Below are 18362 nucleotides of genomic sequence, written 5' to 3'. Positions count from 1 at the left end.
ATTACCATTTTGTAAATTGGAATGGATATTTATTGTTATTAAGTTTAATTTGTAGAACTCCATTTTATTTTTTTTATTTTTTATATATTCAATAATATTATTGGTTTTATAAAAACAGTTTATTTTTAAACAAGTTCTGCTGTGTAATTATTATTACGCGTGACAGCTGTTTCGCCCTCTGAGGGCATTATCAAACTGCAGTTTGATAATGCCTTCAGAGGGCATAAATAATTTTAAAAATAAACTGTTTTTATAAACCCAATAACAATATTATTGAATATATATAAAAAAAATAAATTTAATAAAAATGGAACGGATATATTGAGATTTCAGACAGTCTATTATCTTTCTCGGGTCTACGGCAGTACTTCCTAAAAAACGTAGGAATTGTTGTAAGGAGTGACGTCTAGAATCAAGGAGGACTGAATTTTCTATATTGTGAGAAGTATTATTATCTGCATGAACAACTAACAACTAGGCTGTGGTTACGAATGGCTGACGTCTCACGTCTAAGGAAAGTGTGGTAAATTTTTTACTAAACTGGGGATTACAAAAATTAAAATGACTGACGTTCAATTGTTAACTTACTGATATTTCTCGAATGCAGGATGGCTGATAGGTTATCCTGATATTACCTGAGTGGGATAATAATGAGAAAACATTGTTTAAAAATTACTTTCATTTTATTCTGTTGTATTAATAATAGATTACAACTTTACACATTAAACTTTTACGCATTCCCAAATTTTCCCTTGAAATATATTTAATATGTATAAATATTTTACATTTTTGAGAAACATGCCCTGTTACAGTTCTGTATACAAATCGGTGTTGGTCAATATTAATTTATTAACAACGTTAACTTTCACATTTCAACAACAATAAATTTATATATACAAAATGACACTTGGATCATAACATAATTAAACGACAACTCATTATAACTACAACTTGATCATTTATAAAAAAAAAAAGATTTAAAAAATAATGATCATGGACAAAAAAAAAGAGTTTAAGAAAGTTAGCGTATTGAAAAAAATAAATTAAAATCAATTGGTACATCACAAGAAATCACGTAAATAGCTATTTCTGAATAACATTCAATTGATTATATAAACTAAGACAAATCCTTAATAATACTTACTAAGAATGTATGAATTGTTAGTTTTACAGAAAAATCATTACTTCAACATTCGAAACCAATATTATTTATGTCTACTTTTTTACACCATTGGATAATATGTATGAAAATTGAATTAAAATTTAGTTTTTGTAATACATGGACACAGATTAATAAACACTATATTAATAGTAGAAAAAACTAATATTTAATAATTTATTTACAATAATTTGTTAAATAAACATCAAATCACACGATAATATTATTTTTTATTTGACTACTAATTTCGTTATTTTTTTTAATAATTCTGTGTTGTAAAAATTTATTTGACATCGCAGCACAACTAGGTATCGAAATTTGATAAATCAACCTGTTGCAAATCATAAGGATAAACCAAGAATGACTTTAATTATTTAATGACAAGCTTTTACTATGATATTTTTTTACACGAGTTCATAATTACTGTTACGACAAAAAAATTAAAATCAAATTAAAACACTACTAAAAACATATTGTTACAAAACAGATTTTTAGTTTTTTTTATGAATCCCAATCAAATCTTTGCAATACTTCTTTATATCCACGCACCATTCAGATTTTTAACTTACAAATTAACAGTTTTAAAAAAAGGCATTCTGATCAATAAAAAAATCACATTAATTTTTTCAGTTTTTTTATTACATTAAAAAGTCGCAAAGGACTCGCTGCACCCTTTTAAGTATAAAAATCCTTTATATCCTAACTGACGCATCCTTCGAATTGAAAACAAATTAAGAACATGTATTGGTTCAATAATTATTTAGCTATCTACAGGCGTCACTAGGCGCTATGTCCTGGCGACTAGAGTGGTCTCTTCGTCATCGCTGAACCCCTCGTGGTCCAGTGACTTTCCGGAGGCCACCGCAAGGGTGTTGTTGTCCATCGGGAGGCCCTGCCCCTCCTCCCCGTTGGGGAGGAGGGCGTAACTCACTCCCCTGTTGCCGGGGGTTGAAGGTTTTGTGGACCGCTTCTGAAAAAACCAAACAGAAATGATTAAATGGCCATGCCGGAAAAAAATTCTTGTAGAAGTGTATTGGTCGGGGAATTTCAAAGCTAGTGAAAGGTTGGAATAAAGCCAGAGGTATTACGGTTTTACCTAATTGTCAATGGTTTGAGACTTGTTTGTTACAAAGAGACATACAATGATATGCGTCCACGATATGTCAAAAACGAGTTGTGATGACCTGACTTATTTGGTATCTGATTGTTTAATAAAATCCGGTCGTGTATCCCCATTTTATTAATCCGATCGTGTAGTTGTAATAAATGCGTTTCTTCAAGCGTTGACACTTTTTTTTGAAATTTTTCTATGGTGCCAAATTATTATGATAAAATACGGATACAATAAAACCACAGCGCGTTTTCAACATATTTTTGCGGAGGCAGACCTAAATTTTCAAATATATCAAAATAATAAACGTAGCCCGTCGTCCCATAGGTCGGTAAGGGTGAGGATTCAGAATCGACTTAAACCGTAAGACCCTACACAGAGAAGTTCCACAATGGTTGCGCTGCAGATAGTAGCGAAATTTATTTTTCTGCGCAAGGCTTATAGCACTCGGTTTATGTCAATTTCTTACCAGACCATAGTCAGCGGGTATAGTTTTAAACCCATTTAAAACATAAGACACACCGCTGACAAGTCCCTTTGAACATTGCCCTATTTTGCGTAAACTACGCATAGACTATACAACTGAGCTCTCAGCGGCAAAATCATTGCAGTTATCATAGGCTTACTAAAATAGTCTTAGTACTCATTATTGGTTACTTTTTTGGTCGCGTTTTGAGAACGGCTAAAAACATTTTTTATGTCTTTGAAGCATGAAGACTGGGGATAACCTCATTTTATTATGAAGAAGCACAACATTTAGTGAATGCTAAATATGTGTCAATAAGTAAGTTAACAAAGTTAACATCAAAAAATGTTTAGTTTTTATGCATTTGTTAGAAAACATAATGATAGCACATTATAATAGAATGTCATCAAAGATTACATTGGTTCCGGGACAACGTGACTGAAAGCTAAGTTCGTCTGTCGTATGCGATCTAGCGATGGGGTTATTCGATATCCATTTCGAGATATTCGATTCCCGTTTATACGAAATGATAATAAATCGTAAAAAAGTTTAGAAGAATAAAAAAAACGATAGCCATAAACGAAACATCTGTTTTAAAATTCATATTTATACGAATGAGTTAGCAATTTATTTAAACAAATACATGCATAATACTTCGATATGTTTCTCACAATTAGGGTACTATCCCTATTTATACCCATCAGCCTTCCTTTCCGGAATGCTAGGTATCGATAGTCTTGTCAACAGGCGGAAAGCTGCGTTGCTGATGATGGCCTATAACTTGTTGAATGGTCACATCAACAATCCAGAAATTTTGAATAAAATTTTATTTTACGTCCCTGATAACTTCGCAAGAGCGCGTAGACACAAACCATTCATTCTTCCGAGATGTAGGACTAACTTACCATTAGCAATACCTCTCGGAAGAATGATAGGCCTTCTAAACTCACTAGCCTCTGACATAGACATTTTCCACCTGAGCATTATTAAATTTAAATCGCTAATTAGGCAATTATGATTGTATAATGCAGGGCTTCCCTAACTGTGAGTCGCGACGCCCCGGGGCGCCGCGGGATCATCCCAGGGGCGTCGTGAGGCAATCTTTATAGCGTCTTCCACACGCACACTTCGGAGCGACCGCGCCATTTAGAGGCAGAGACAAGAGGGGCGATTTCGAAACTTCAACCTCGTTTTGAGAAACTATGCTCAGAAAAGTAAGAACATCCTTCTCATTAATACCAAAGAAAAAAATGCTTTTTTATCTTTTTTGTTTGCTTCCATTTTTGTTTTTGTGTTGTGTTCTTTATTTTCTAATAAAAAATTTAGATACTATTTGGAGTTTTTCTGACAAATTGTTATTAGGTAACGTACCCATACTACGTGACCCGTTCAGGGGGGGGCTTCAAAATACTACGCTTACGTACAAATGAGCGGCGGGGGGCTTAGATTTCTAGTCACCGGGGGGGGGGGGCGTCGCAAAAATATGGCAACTTCTCAAGGGCGTCACAGTTGAAAAAAGTTTGGGAAGCCCTGGTATAATGTATCTTTGTTATTGGATATTTTTTATTCTGTAAATATACATTTAAAATATAAATAAATAAATTAATAAATAAAAAATCAGATACAATTTTTTTTAATCCCCGCATTTTTTTGAGATAGTAATTTATTTTATCACTGTTTTAATCGAAGGCACTTGTATTCGACCGATTAACTCGAAACCTAATTCTATTAATGAATATTTAGTTTACGCCCAACACTAACAATCAGAAAGGGAGGTGCTTTATGACACGTATTTGCCCGATTCCGGGATAGCTTCACTTCAGAGTTCTACCTTATAGACATATCAAAGAGCTATCCATGTACCCTAATGTTGATTAAGCGTTAAATATGGTGTGGGTATATAATCCAGTGACGTGCATTACGTTTACGTGGGTAAATTTGAGGGAGATATTTCGTCGGCGTAAAGAAGGCCTTCTCAATTATCAAATTTATTTAAATATTGAAGACAATATTAGTGATTCTTAAACGCAAATCTGAAACAGAAAAATCAGAAAAGGAAACGGTCACATCTGGGACTCGAACCCAGGACCCTTGTCTTTCCGGGACAATGCTCTACCAACTGCGCTAATAATAATAATAATTCATTTCTAGACTTGCAGAAAAAGTCAATAGATGTCGCACATTAAAAATAAAAACAATAAGATAGGTTTATCTATAAGACGCTGTCTAGGATTGCATTTAGTTCGGGTTGAATCTTGCGATCATACATAAAGATAGTTGCAATCTGACGGCCGGCGTGGTCTAGTGGTATACGCTTTTGACTACAGATCCGAAGGTCGCGGGTTCGAACCCGGCGTGCGCAAATAAATTTTATTTGATTGATCTGTGTTATTTCACAATTAATTAATTAAAATAATATATAGTATATTTGCGGCACGTTCCAGAGTGGAAGATACTACCAGTATCGCCCTGGTGTAAGACCACCATTCAGAATTGAAACGTTGCTTGAAATGGCTTTAGCCGTGTTTGGTGACCAGATCTGAATAGCCAGGTACTTCCCCACCTTCCTCTTCCCCATCTCCCTCCCCTCCCCAATACCCTCAGCCTCACAACATACCCCAATTGGGGATGCCATAGTCTCACTGGCTCCAGACGGGAGCAGTTGGGACTCTTGTGCGGTAATACTGTAAAAAAAAAAAAAAAAAAAAATAAAAATGTGCGGTGAAAAAATGAAGACAACGTTGGTAGTTCTTATTCGAAGTATGATACAGTTAAAAGTGACCGATGAGGATAGGGTCCCATTAGCGCAGTTGGTAGAGCATTGTCCCGGAAAGACAAGGGTCCTGGGTTCGAGTCCCAGATGTGACCGTTTCCTTTTCTGATTTTTCTGTTTCAGATTTGCGTTTAAGAATCACTAATAGAGGAAAGGAAGCATATTCGGAATACCATTTACATTTTAGGGTGCAGAAAATAAGATAAAAATGTTTTTACGAATAAAAGTCGATTTAAATGTTAAGAAACTAATAGTTTATTAGGAAACGAGAACAGAAATTAAAAAAAAATATTACAGTGCTTTTAAAAAATAAAAAATGAAAGAATGAGAAAAAATGCGTTTTTTTAAAAGTGCATGTAATTCGGAATAGTATATTCCAAATTATATTCACTTTTAATATTTCAGAATATAATAGTGTCTTGTTAATTATTTGCAATAATCACATACATACTCTTCTGTTTCGCATCCGGCACATTCATTGTGTACCCAGAGGTTGCACATTAGGCACTTGACCCAAAGTTCTCCCCTTACATCCTGACTGAAAGGACCATTGCAGAAAAAGCACACTGCGTCTTCATCGTTTGGTTTATTAGTTCCAGGAGGGATGACTATATCAGAAGAGGAACTGTCATCAATTACTTCCGATGCAGAAGAATCCGAGTCAGTAGCAATATCTGTCGTTTTTTTTCTTTTTGGAATTTTTTGTACCCTTGGGCTTGTTCTTGGCAGTCCTCTTTTCCTGTTCATCTATTAGTTGCTTCTTGTATGGAGAACTTGATATAACGGTTGAAACCGCTGATTTACGCCCTCTATTGGATGTTTTTTCCTAGTTTGCGGAATCGGGAAAACATCAAATGGGGTAATGATAGTGCGATTGGGTCTTCCACGCGAAGTCGACGGCTGGGGTTCAATCGCGACCAAGGAAGGACTTTGTTCTTCGGGTGGACTTTCCATTAAAGCTAATGGACGTGCTTCAACTTCCATCATGGGTGTTGTTGACGCTTCTGCACAATGCTGGACTTCAGACTCCTCAATTTCTGCAGCAAGAAAGTCAGCATCGCTAAAAATATGCCGGTTGAAGGGATAGATTCCACTAACTTTGAATCCATTTGCTGCAATCTCTCCGGTTTGGCATTTGCGATAAGCATTTCCAAATAACTCCGTTATGTCATATACTGACAAAGCTCGTGCGTTATTACGTAGCCACATACGAATTTCTTCGCTATAATAGGCCTTCAGAGGACTCATGAATGACCTGTCGAGGGGCTGAATTTTGTGTGTGCAGTGAGGAGGGAGTGATATTATGGAGACGTGATTCGCTCTAGCCAAATCTACAATCTCCAAGTTTTTTGTATGGCTATAATGACCATCCAAGATTAACAAAACCGGAGAGCTCTCGCTTGGTTTAGTTTTCTCCATGAAATGTAAAAACCATTGGGTAAATAGGTGAGTTTGTATCCACCCAGATGGATGACATACTCCAACAGATCCAGCCGGGGCTCCTTTCATGAGCTGTAGATTCATATTTTTGCGGGGGAAAATTATCATTGGAGGCACATATATGCCTGATGCGCTCATACAAACCACAATAGTTATAAGAGACCCTCGTTCAGCCGAAGTTAGTGCACTGATTTGTTTTTTACCACGGCGTCCAATGATTTTCGGGATTTTACTTTGAACGATAGATAGTCCTGATTCATCTACGTTGAATATACGGTCGGCGGGGTAGTTTTTTTCTAAATACACATTTTCTAGTATGTCGTAAAATGTGTCCAATTTTTCTTTGGTAAAACCGATGGCTCTTGCAAACGAGGTTCCTGTAGGTTTTCTCATAGATAACACATTTTTGTGTCTATTTAGGAAGCCTTTCAACCAGTATCTGCCAGCAATTCCCGATTTAAAAGGAGTTGGATGATTATTTTTAACAGCCACTTGATAAGACGATCGTCGGATATCCATTTGTGTTAGACCATAGAATTTTTTTTCCATTACAAGGGCGTAGTCTACCAATTGTTTTTCGAACTCTTCACTAAAAACTGGTTTTCGGCCAATTTTCTTTGAGGTTAAAGTCAAAGGGTCCGCATCTTTTTCAGATACGAGTCGAAACAAAGTAGTACGTGGGACTTTAAAGTGTTTAGCTGCCATCAAATATCCCATTTTTTTATTGCGAACAGCACTAATGGCTTCACACATATCATTCGAATCCCACTTCTTCCTTTTCTGGTACAAATTTGGTGACGACATCTCTGTAAAATTAAATAAAAGTACTTAAAAAAAATGAATATAATTTGGAATACTATTCCGATTTTGCATCACATTCCGTATTCCGCATTAGCAACATATAACCTAAAAGATCTTTCTTATATCACATGTCAACGTATTAAAAAATGCAAGAACGAAAGCCATACTATAAAAATATAACTCTTTCTGAAGTGATTTCATTTGTAATGTTATAAAATAGTTTGGAATATGGGGTGATTATATTGGATTAAAAACTCACCGAAAAAGTTTTGATAGGAGCAACTTCACAAAACACGTCAGAATTCATCCGCAGACACAGGAGAACTATTATACCGGCCAAAATCAAGGCTCACAGCTTCGACTTTCAATAGTTATAATTATTACCGATAGATTCCGCCACCCGAACCGAAGATAAGACGGTATTCCGAATTACCAACAGTATTCCAAATACGCTTCCTTTCCTCTATTGTCTTCAATATTTAAATATTATAATTTGAGGTTTTACTCAATAAGTTATTCCGAAAAATAATAATCAAATTTATTATTTGTATTTTTCAGCAACGATGAAAAATGAATATAGAATTTGCTATAATTTACATAAAGGTAGACTAATTAGGTAACACTAAAAGGTAGATCAATTTATAAGTAGGTATTCCTTTCTTATATTATTCTATTGCATTATTTATTTTTTAAAAACAAAAAGTCCTAGTAGCATGTAAACGCTCTACATTTTATTAGTTTCACAAGTCAAGTGTAGTATAATTGATCTATTTCATCTCATTCGTATAAATTACACAAATTTCTTAGAATATTTCAAAATTACAATTGAAAACATTAATAATGCATATTTGACTAATCAATTTCATCTGATTACACTGTCTATCAGGATAATTATTTCAGAGCTAGTTGTGTTACAAAGTCATTAATCACCTAATCGAAAGCCCTGTCATAGTTGCCACTATCAAATTCTGTGTACCGACCAGGAACATAAGACAATATGAAAAACTCTCTTGCAACACAAACAATTAATTATCGGACCCACTCACTTACCAATAAGACGCATGATCTAGGAAACAAGTTTGGGGGTAGGTACTATTGATATATTTACTGACTCTATTTATATAACTAAGCCAGCTTTGCTGAATCCGTATTTGAAATTATATGCTCTTATAATTTACGTAAAAGTCCCAGCTGGGCGTAAAATAAAATAAACAATTAACGTATGGCTAATTTTATAGCACGACAGGGATGTATCGTACTGAAGTACCTACCCACAAAGGTTTAAGTACCTACCTAGAAATGAAGTATTAGAGATTTATTCACGATTTCATTTTGATTGTTTTTCTTGAAGCATATACAATATACACATAGTATTTCAGTATTTGTGGACTGCCACTGAGATTAATTATTGTATATAACCTTATACAAACGAGTATTTGTGGTATTGATAGGTTTAGTTCTGTGAAAGGGTTGGTATAATTATTTGTCAATTGTCACGGAGTCACAGACGACGCTGGACTCACTCCGTGGAGAGCTCGGGGTGATTAAGATAGTTGATTCATTGGGAAGCAGAAATTGGATTCACAAGAGATGTTGATTAGAGAAAACAATACGAATAATTAATTATATTCACCAAAACAAATTTTTGACGGCCAAAGATTTGCCGCGTTGTAAATATTGTATCGTTGACTAAATAAAATAAAACAAATAATAACGATAAAAAAACAACGTTCTTTATCGAAAAAGTAAGCGAAGGTTGTTGAAAATTTTAACTCAAGTTTTTTTTAAATAGTTACTCGTTTCATCTAGCAAAATAACCACTTTTGCCAAATGGAAAAGCGGAGTATTTAATTTCACATTGTAAATTTTTCTCAAACTGTTTTCTTACGCATTATTGTTTTGGTTGAAAAATATGAAAAAAAAACAAATTGGTGTGTTTTGTATTTAATGACACTTAAATGGATATTTTGTTTATTTTCATTAAAAAGTTGTTTTGATTTAGAACTTGAAGAATAAAAGCAGTGCAAATCTTAAAGGCAAGGGCTCATCGCAAAGATCCAGTGAAATCGAAAAAAGTTAATTTTTTAAACGATAAAAAGAACGCACTCTAAAGACGGGTTGTTTCAGAAAATTTGAACAATTCATCAAATTTCAAAGTTGATTTTCAAGTTCTGTGTTCACATTTTAGTAGTTCCAATTTTGAAAATTTCATTTAACTTGAATAATGCTACGCATTGCGCAGGAATATTTCATACTTATACTTACCCATGAACCAACAACCGAAATTTTCCATTAATCCCGCAAGTGTTTTTAAAGCAGATTTTCAAGAAGATCATATTCTAATCGTGACGAGTTTTGTTATTTGTTGGAATAACGTCGCAAAAGACACGATCTGGGCTATTAAACTAATCATTTCAGGAGTAGTATCAAAGTGACAGGTGAAATAATGATAAATGACGTCACGCGGGACAGAGCGCTAAAACCCACCATGGTAATTCTGCGAACGGCGCCGCGATGTGTCTGAAAACCATTAGCCGCTTGATACCGTCGTAAATTTCACTTACCATCGGCACATATGAGACGCGCAACATTACTTAAAATAAAATAAAATATAACCGACAAAAGTACCTATCAAGAATCCAGAAGATTGACTAAATGGTATGAATAATAATTTGTTTCGTCGGTTAAAAAAAAAAAACAAAATGTAAAATAATGATAACTCAGCTCAGTTGTTTTAACTTTCCTGAAAATAATATGACATGTCATAAAACCAGCCATGTGTTCCTTGATAATTCTCGTCCTGTCAGCAATTGGTCAAATTTTAGCGATTGATAGAAAAAAATTCTAAGGAATAGCCGGTCTAAAATTTTACCAGATGTTGAAGTGTCGAAAACTGTCGGCGTCGGTTTGTAACAAAATTTTACAAAAAAGAAAGTCATTAAGAAAAATGCAAAGAAAAAAACCGCCAAATACAGCTACTGGCTGCGTTTGACAACGTAAAATTTTTGCATTAATTTATGATGAAAGGGTCAATGTAAACTTATCGTTGTTTACCTACAAATTATGCCCGACACCGACTACAATAATTGCCTGACACCGACTAAAATTGCCTGCGCCGACTACAATTGCCTCACACAGAATACAATAATTGCCTTACACCGACTACAAATGCCTGACGCTGACTACAATTGCCTGACACCGACTACAATAAGTGCCTTACACCGACAACAATTGCCTGACGCCGCCGGCTACAATTGCCTGACGCCGACTACAACTGCCTCAAACACACTACAATAATTTCTTTGACCCTCATTTATAATTCATTTACTTAAAGTATTATTTTTAACCCTAAAAATCACTTATTATTTCTTTTGATCATGATTTCTTAAATTATTGATCATGGTTTAACAAAAACACATTTACATTGCCTGACGTCAACTACAATTGCCTGATACCGACTACAATAATTGCCCGACACTGACTACAATTGCAGCATTTCTTATCTTATGCCTCATTTATAATTAATTTGCTTTAAAGATTATTTTTAACCCTAAAAATAGCTTATTTTTTCTATTGATCATCATGTATTATATAATTGATCATGGTTTAACTTAAACACGAACATATTTACATTCTTAGGTTATATTTATTTTATATCCAAGTCCTTTTCATTAGGTTGACATATATCTAAAGAATTGTGTACGTTATCCCGCTTCCAGCGAAGAAAACAAATTATTCAATTAAAAAGCCAAGTTTGCAGACGACTGGCTAGTTCATTCCGCCTCCATAGGTTGTAACAAAGTTTGAAAACATCGAGGGATTGTTCGCGTAATACGAGCAAACCACCCGATATGATAATAACCTATCATTTCCGCTTGGCGGCATTTTTAATTAAACGTTGAAAATAGAACGAGTTGAAAGGGGAAATTACAAAGAAAGACGAACGAAGCTTTTTAGAGCTTGCCAATGGGGAAGTTCCATTGAAAAGTATGCATGGATTGTTCGTTTATTCAGAGAGATACTTTTTATGGTAATGGGATGACTTAGCATGTATGTATAATTATGCACATTTTTCTGCTTAAACAAATATTTTATTTTTAATCTGAAAGCATTGTTGTATATGTACATGCACTTTGTGTATGTACGTATGTATATTGTACTGTGTAGAAATGAGGAAAACATAATATGTTTTATACATTCACATCGCAACGACAATTATACATAATAATAATTTTTGGCTAATTTATATAGCGCCGTTTTCGTGAGAAATCACCTCAAGGGTGATAACATATATACATATAAAGTGTCCGGAGTTAAAGTACACTAACATGGGGAGGCGATTCTACATGATAATACAAGTAAAAAAAGGTTAAAAAAAACTTTTTTCAATATTTATACAAACCCCCGGACACCCTGTATATATATATATATATATATATATATATATATATATATACACATACAGAGGATGTCCGGAGGTTTTTATAAATATTGAAAAAAAATCTATATATATATTTAATTCTCACTCGACAATAAAATATTAAGGTGGTTTCAATAATTTCAAAAATAAAATTTTTAAAGATTTTATTGTGAAGGTTCTAGGTATAATATTCTTGAATAGAACCTTCGGATCTTGAAAATAAACTTTGAAATTTGATAAATTTTTCAAATTCTACGAAACAACCCGTCCTAAGTCTTTGAATTTTGTTAAACATTTTTTTTCGTATTGCGTTATTTGGGGATGCTGTGTGGAAGGTCTTTTAAGGAGTGAACATGGGTCTCGAAGAGTAAAGATTCGAGACATTCATTATCCTGGGAGTAAAATGCACTAACTTTGGAAGGTGATTCTATATAATCTGCACGAAGGTACGAGGGAACGTTTTTAAGTTCGCGGAATGGGGGGTAAGTGGTGGAAATAAATATGCAAATTTATTTTTCCTTTTAAATATAGTAAAGTGCACTAACTTTGGAAGGTGATTCTATATAATCTGCACGAAGGTACGAGGGAACGTTTTTAAGTTCGCGGAATGGGGGGTAAGTGGTGGAAATAAATATGCAAATTTATTTTTCCTTTTAAATATATTTCCTTTTTTTACCAGCTCACCAAATAAATTTATCGGATCTTTCAATTAACTTATGTAAACCCTCAAAAAAAAGATGTAAAGAAGATTTAAAAAAAACTTTTTTTGAAAATCCGCTGCTTTTCCTGGAAAAAATATTTTGTTTTATCCATACAAACAATTAAACCCTGAAAACTACAGTGACATGTTGGAATTTCCAATAAAGTTATTTTATTATTATCATCTTATCAAGAACAAGTTAGTGCACTTTACACCCGGATACCTTTTATTTCAACCTACGGCAGTGGGGGTGCGATATAATATTAATCATTGTTAGATTCATACATTCGTTTAGGTTTTTAAAAATCATTTGCAACCATTTTGTTCAATTAGCCTAATGAAGCCTCTGGAATCTTCTATAACCGTAAGTACAGTCTAATTGACCAAAATGATATTTTATTAGCAATATAAACATGCACACTGGCTGGCCTTTTTACGGGACTTAATATATTCGGCGTATTTTCTGCGGCTACAGCCATACTTAAGCGTATTTTGAATCGTGTATCTTGCACAGTGTGTTTAATCTTACAACAAGATTCTGGCTCTGAAAAAATCGTCTGAAAAGTGTTAATTGTACTTGAAATGTCGTACGCCGCCAATTTGAAAATAACACAAAACGTTCCTCATCTTTTTTTTTTTTGTAATTATTTTTTATTTTTAATAATATGTTTACATGGTATTTAATTCATTTTACATCTTGAATTTTTTTACTACTCTTCCATTGAAAGCATTTGCTTGTGTATGGAAGGGGAGTGTACATAAATGTTGTTGTTAGTTAGTACTTAAATAATTCATTGTACATAAATGTATGTTTGCTGTAGTATTTTTTTTGATAGTAGTGAAGGATAATATATTAATATAATAAATTTTAAAAAAGAAAGGAAGTTATGGAAAACTAAGGATATTTGTGAGATTAATTAAGTGACAGTAGTTTTTTTTTTCAGAATATTTTTAAAGTGTCTCTTGACAGAGAGCAGTATTCGGGTTTTATCATTAATGCTTCTGATTTCTTCTGGTAGACGATGGAAAAAAGTTCTTCCCTGGTAAGTATAATGATGTTGTGCAAAAGACGTACTTAGTTTTGGGCATAGAAAAACATGTCGAAGTCGCGTTCTGTTTTCATTTAAAAATTGATATTTATCTTTTTCTTTTATAATTTGGATTAATGAGTTTTTAATATATAGGTCTTTAAATGTAGGTACTTGAAATTCTTCAAACAGGTGTTCTGTTGGGTAGTCAAAGGATTTTTTTAATATAATTTTAATAATTGTTCTTTGTATAATTTCAATTGGAAGAAGGTTACATTGAAATTCTCTTTAAAATAATTTCTAGATACATACGCACATCGTAAAACAATTTGACATTGGTTGTAGTTATAAACGAATTAAGTGTTCCTTTTTCCCAATTATTTTAATGAAATAATTTTTTTTTCTTTTTTTCAATTAATTTTTCAATAACTCCTTGAGACTCCAACCACCATACTAATCAACGACAACCATGACGCCGAATTTATCGGTCAAATAATATTGTTGCCCGCACACAGCCTGTCGTAACCACACGGTTAGAGACGTTATCGTGGAAAACTGTCTCCGGTCGTAACCACGTTAAAGTTCCGCGTATTCGAAGATCGAAGAAAAAAAAAATGACCACGACTGAGTATTTCTTTCATTCAACCATTAGTGAATTATTAAATAAATTACAATGTTCAAGTACAAGTTATTGAAAGACTACATAATAAACTCCGCTTTGTATATTTAAAATTTTATTGAACTACAACACTCTTTTAAATGATCTGAATTTGCTTAAATTGTCGGACAGTAAAATTTTCACTTGATATAACTATATAAAATACATTTGATAGTGAAGAATTGCTTGAATTGCTAAGCTTTCGGATTCCACTACAATACTAGAAGCCGGGATTTATTATAGTGCAGAAATTCTGGGACTAACCACCGTAAATATATGGAACTCCTGATTGCCCAGAATACTAATGAAGGGAAATAATTATGTAGCGTCAGTGAAAATCTACAATTTTTCACATAATTTTGTAGCTGGGGCAGTTCAGGTGTGAAGAAAGAAAAACTGTATAATTGTCACACTGTTCTCATGTAAAAGCCCGTAAAAAGCTCGTTAATAAAAAAAATAAAACAAATAAATAATTTGTACAAACCTGCAGCACCAAGAAGATAATGACGAAGGCCATAAGCACGCACAGACAGGCCGCGATGGCCAGGCCCGTGATGGCGGTGAGAGAGGCAAGCGGCGCAGCGGACGCGCCCGGGGATCCCGGCACGCCCGACCCCGCGAAGGGTGACATCTCGGCCGACCCGAGCACCTGAAAGGCCTCCGCGCGCTCGGCGGACACGGCTATCCGCCTCTTGCCGGCCGGGGAGGAGTTCTGGCAACCACCTGAAAAATATTCTAGACTTTATTTACTGAAGCGGTGTGCGTCGTATTTTTAATCAGTGGAGGGCACTGTAGGGTATAGGAAAAACAACGAAATAATTGATTAAAAAAACGTAGTAAGTTTTTGCTAAGAATGGCTAAGCGGCTTTAGCCGAAGTTAATTGAGATTAACCATTAAATATCCGCATGAACCCTTCATTTAGGCATATTAAAAGCCAATTACTGTATACATAAATTTCAACAATGCGCAATTGCACAACACAACGAAAGAAAACCAACAAAACATCATATTTATTTCGTTATTAAAGTTGTTCATAATTAATATAGTTACCAACACATGGCACTGATTACTGTAAGCTGTGATGTAGGCAAAGGTAGGACTGGCATGCCTTTATGGAATGAACGCCTCTGGGCTTGAATATCTAGTTTATCTCTTCAATTATTCCATAAACACTTGTTTTTTTTATTTTATTTTATAATAATTATTATGTTAATCTGTGAGAAATAGTTAGGATTCAGGCGAATTTTTCTTATTTTACTGTCATGTTTATTGATATCTGTATCTGTGTTTTCTCCAATAAAAAATATAGAATTTCAACACAGTAGTTTTCTGACATTTCACCTAAAGTGTGCCATCTGAATACTTTATTCCTACGAATTATTTGAGATGGTCAACAGAGACTTGTGACTCAATAAGTCACATTTAAAAAAAACTTGTTTGCGGTTAAATTACTTTATTCCGATGATATGTGTGACATTTCTGCGCTCACCACCTCTTCATCATTTATTCCTTTTTTGCCCATAGTATGGTAGTCGAAAAATACAAGTATAAGCAATTTTTGCAAGGATTTATCCTTGCGACCACCACAGGACCATTACACATTGAACCCTTCCGGTAGAATCCCGCACAGTGCGAGGGAAGCATGTTTCATCAGAACGGTTGCGTTCCTACTCGTACATACTGTGCAGGACCGTGACCGTGTGCAGCCTAATAAATACTATTCTCAAGAAATCGGGAGAAAATTTCCATCAATTATGACTAAACCAGCTCTGCAAAATACTAGTTAATATAAATTATCTAATATTAGTGACAGCTTTATTTAAAAAAAAAATATTTCCACAATATTATTTCAATTTCATATTTTGTCCTCGGCTTGTTCATTAGAGAGTTATTAACCAGGTTTTACTTAACATTCAATGCCGTCTGTTTATTTAATGACATTTTAAAACCATAGTTTTCAAAGCTACCAAACTGTCACTAAAATGCGTTCTATTTTTTTATATACCGATACGGCGATGCGACAGTTGATCCCCCGACAGTAAATTCCCGGGACAGTTGACTCTTCTCTGGATACTTACTTTAGCGATAAAGACTTATGGAAGAAATAATCCTTTAAAGCAAGGCTGCCCAACCTTTTTAACAGTTGGGCGAAATTGACGATTTTGAATCACTGGCGGGCCACTGAATACCTGAAGGTTCCTATTTCCATGGGGGGGCCCCCCGGTTGTTAGAGAATTTCTATAAAACATAATTCCCCACAAAAAAAAATCAAAATGAGTGCTCCCCACAAAATATTTAAAATCCATGGGGAGGGGGGGTTGTTACGGAACTTCGCTGAGAAAAAATTCCGCGCACCCAAAAACATCATATGTGATTCCCCACAACAATTTTTCGAATTCCATGGGGGGGGAGGTGGCTACAAGATTCTATTTCGGACGCAAAAAATATTATGTCAAAAACCGGTGTATTTTTGTTTAAAAAGTAAGTTCAAAAGGTTAGATATTTTTCGTCGCTGATTCGTGTTCTGAGTAGCCTAAATAGCGATAAATCGTCTTCGTTGGCAACACTGGTGACCGCGCGTATGCTGGATTGTTTGTTTTACCGCGGGCCCGCGACACTTTTTCAAATTGGCGGATTGGCGGGTTTTTTGAAAATGGTTCACGCGGGCCACTTATAATTCGTTCGCGGGCCACATTGTGGCCCGCGGGCCTGGGGTTGGGCAGCCTTGCTTTAAAGGATCAAATGTCCGAGGGATCAACTGCCCGGAGGATCAACTTTCCGGGGTATCAACTGACAGAGGTATCAACTTGCAGATAGATCAACTATTCGGGGGATAAACTTTCCGGAGGACCAACTTTAGTTGGGCCAACTATCGGAGGCCAATTCTCGATGGCCAACTGTTGGGAGATGAACTATTATAGAATTTCCCGATACGGAGGACGGGTAGAGAGAGATCGGCGACTAATTCCGCAATTACTTATCAATGAGTAGTTTCTCCACCTTGCTTGACCACATAACAATACATTATGAATGAATATTAAGTAATTAATAAATTCTTCCTTACCAGTATCTTTGTCACACTTGCAGCAGTCAGTAGGCCCCGCGATAGGGGTGCCGCCTACCCCCGTGGCTACGCTGGCATTTGCAAGGGCAGGAGGTGCGTTCTCCGCGCAGCATGGTACGCATTGATTGTTCAGTCTGTGGAAAAACAAATATAAAACAATAAATAAGAGATTTTACGGAATACCCGGCAGAGGACGACTGTTGGTCTCCGGTAAAATTTGTAATGTTTTTTGTTTTGAACAAAACAAAGAAAATCAGTAGACATTCGACAGCCAGGCTAAGTCAAGTACGTCACTTAACAACCTGTATATGAATATTTATCTACATCTCATGATCTTAAAAAAAATCGTTTTTTATTTATCCACATTTTAAGTCAATGGTCAATAATATCACTAGAAGAATGAAAACCGACTGTTATAAAAAAAATAAAAATTCAACTGTTTCTTCGAAAATAGAAACAAACTCCACTGCACGCCATTGCAATATTTAAAATACCTTCCATCATAACTTCAGTTGCACTTATTAATATAGCAATATCAAGTATTAATTAAATTAAATGAAAGTCAACATTAATGCTCACACGATTCCCAAATTGAACCGTGATAACGTTTAATGAATAAATATAATTGACAACATTATTAGCAAGCGGTAAAAATCATCAGTTACCAGTAAATTGTTTATACGATAACGCAGACGATCGCAATTCCAATCAGAATTGAAAACTCAGTTCGAAAATTCATAA

At 34.7% G+C, this 18362-nt stretch overlaps 1 protein-coding gene across 1 annotated transcript in view; it reads right to left on the bottom strand.

Moving 5' to 3' along the window:
* Nucleotides 1-1361: 1361 nt before the first annotated feature.
* Fur2 (furin-like protease 2) overlaps nt 1362-18362 on the bottom strand; it is a 116995-nt gene continuing 99994 nt past the window's right edge. The window contains exons 15-17 of the mRNA XM_089643730.1: nt 17622-17755; nt 15041-15279; nt 1362-2129 (exon numbers count right to left, since the gene is read on the bottom strand). Coding sequence (XP_089499856.1) covers nt 1947-2129; nt 15041-15279; nt 17622-17755 — 556 coding nt within the window. The 3' untranslated portion in view covers nt 1362-1946. The remainder of the gene's footprint in view (nt 2130-15040; nt 15280-17621; nt 17756-18362) is intronic.

This window comes from Hesperophylax consimilis, chromosome 2 (assembly GCF_061612785.1).
Source record: "Hesperophylax consimilis isolate HC1 chromosome 2, BYU_Hcon_1.0, whole genome shotgun sequence".
Classification (NCBI taxonomy): Eukaryota; Metazoa; Arthropoda; class Insecta; order Trichoptera; family Limnephilidae; genus Hesperophylax; species Hesperophylax consimilis.
This window is presented reverse-complemented; position numbering and strand designations above follow the sequence as displayed.